Here is a 1,660-nt window from a genome sequence, read left to right as displayed (position 1 = left end):
TTGGCTGGGGGGGAAAAGCAGGGCCGGGGAGGGCACCGGGGTTACCGGGGCAGGGGCCAAAGGGGACAGAGATGGCCACTGGCCCCACAAACAGCCCCACATCCATGCGTGGGGTCTGACCACAACCGGAGAAAGGCTGTGGCAAAGGTGGGGGGAAGCTCCGTGGTTGGCAGGTGTTCTGCTGGCATGGCTGCCCTCCTGGGACAGGCATCTCTCTGGGACAGACTTCCCTCCGGGATGGGCATCCCTCTGGAATGGGCATCCTCCTGGGACAGTCCTCCCACTGGAGTGGGCACCCCACCGGGATGGGAATTCAGCACACAGGACATGTCCTGAGATGGGCTGAAATTTCCCTGGGATAAGCATCCCAGAGGGGTGGGCATATCCCCAGAATGGGCATCCCTGGGAAGGGCATCCTTAGGGGACAGGTATCCCACGGGGACGGGTTTCCCACCAAGGTGGGCACCCCTCTGTGACAGGCACCCCTGGGGTGGGCACATATCCCCCCCTGCACCGTGACTTCACACTTGGGGACATCAAAACCTCCATCTCTGTGTCTGGGGGGCCCCCAGCCCGGTGCCCACCTGTCACAGGGGTCCCCACATCCTGGGCTCCCCCCCCAGAGCTGGGAACCCCTCGGGGCCCCTGAGGCTCTGCCGCATCAAAGGCTGCGGGATGACGCTGCCACCACCCGAAATATCCCGCGGAGCCGATAGTGGAAAAGTTGATGTTTAGACTCAGAGGAGGGGGGGAAAAACACCCTGGAGGCCCCTGCTGCCCGCGCCAAGGTCAAAACACAGCCCAGCGTGGAGAGTAAAATACCAAAACGCAAGGAAAACGCCTGGAAAGGAACACAGCCCGAAATAACCCTCCGAGCATCTCCCGCCTGCCGGGTTATCTGCCTGCTAAATTCTGCTCCTGCTTCAGCATGAAAATAGCCTGTTTTCCTGCGGTAGGAGTCAGGAATATAGATAATGACATTCTTATAAGTCACCTCTGTTACTCAGCTTTTCCTGCATGTCCTGCTGGGCACCTCGGGCAGCCGCGACCCCCGGGCGGGCAGAGGCACCCCGGGCACAGACCTCCCCGGCTTGGACAAATACTCCTGGGTGCTGGAAATAGCTGCTGTGGGCCAGCGCAGGGACAGGGACAGGGACAGGGACAGGGACAGGGACAGGGCGGTCCCATCCTGCAGCAGCCTGTCACATCTGGGAAGCCGGGTAACAGCTGGATGGTGGCCACAAGCTGAGCCTGATGAGGGCTGGGACAACCCCCTTCAGGGATGGGGTGCAGGGGGGCTCTGCCCGGGGGTGTGAGACAGAGAGACAGGATGACACACGGAAATGCAGGACAGAGGGACAGGGGAGCTTCCAGGATAGAAGGAAGGTGTCATTCCCAGAAATGCAGGACACTGGACAGGACAGTACCCAGAGGTGTGGGAAAGAAGGACAGGACAGTGCCCAAAGTTTCAGGACAGAGGGACAGGATGACACAGAGAGATGCAGGACAGAGCCATGCCAAGAGGTGTGGGTCAGAAGGCAGGTGTCATTCCCAGAATCTAGACAGAAGGACAGGACAGTGCCCAGAGATGCAGGACAGACAGACAGAGCTGTGCCCACCTGCCCAGACTCTCAGGTGGTCCCGTTCCACCTGCGGGACT

At 60.6% G+C, this 1,660-nt stretch overlaps 1 protein-coding gene across 1 annotated transcript in view; it reads left to right on the top strand.

The window, feature by feature from the left end:
- Window positions 1-735, top strand: part of WNT1 (Wnt family member 1) — a gene marked incomplete at its 5' end in the record, with an annotated part of 3,289 nt that extends 2,554 nt beyond the window's left edge. Inside the window, one exon of the mRNA XM_008629481.1 lies at window positions 624-735. Coding sequence (XP_008627703.1) covers window positions 624-735 — 112 coding nt within the window. The remainder of the gene's footprint in view (window positions 1-623) is intronic.
- Between the last annotated feature and the right edge of the window lie 925 nt (window positions 736-1,660).

This window comes from Corvus brachyrhynchos, unplaced genomic scaffold, assembly GCF_000691975.1.
Source record: "Corvus brachyrhynchos isolate BGI_N302 unplaced genomic scaffold, ASM69197v1 scaffold193, whole genome shotgun sequence".
In the NCBI taxonomy this organism is placed as follows: Eukaryota; Metazoa; Chordata; class Aves; order Passeriformes; family Corvidae; genus Corvus; species Corvus brachyrhynchos.
Note: the sequence above shows the minus strand (reverse complement) of the source record. Positions and strands in the feature narration are given on the sequence as shown.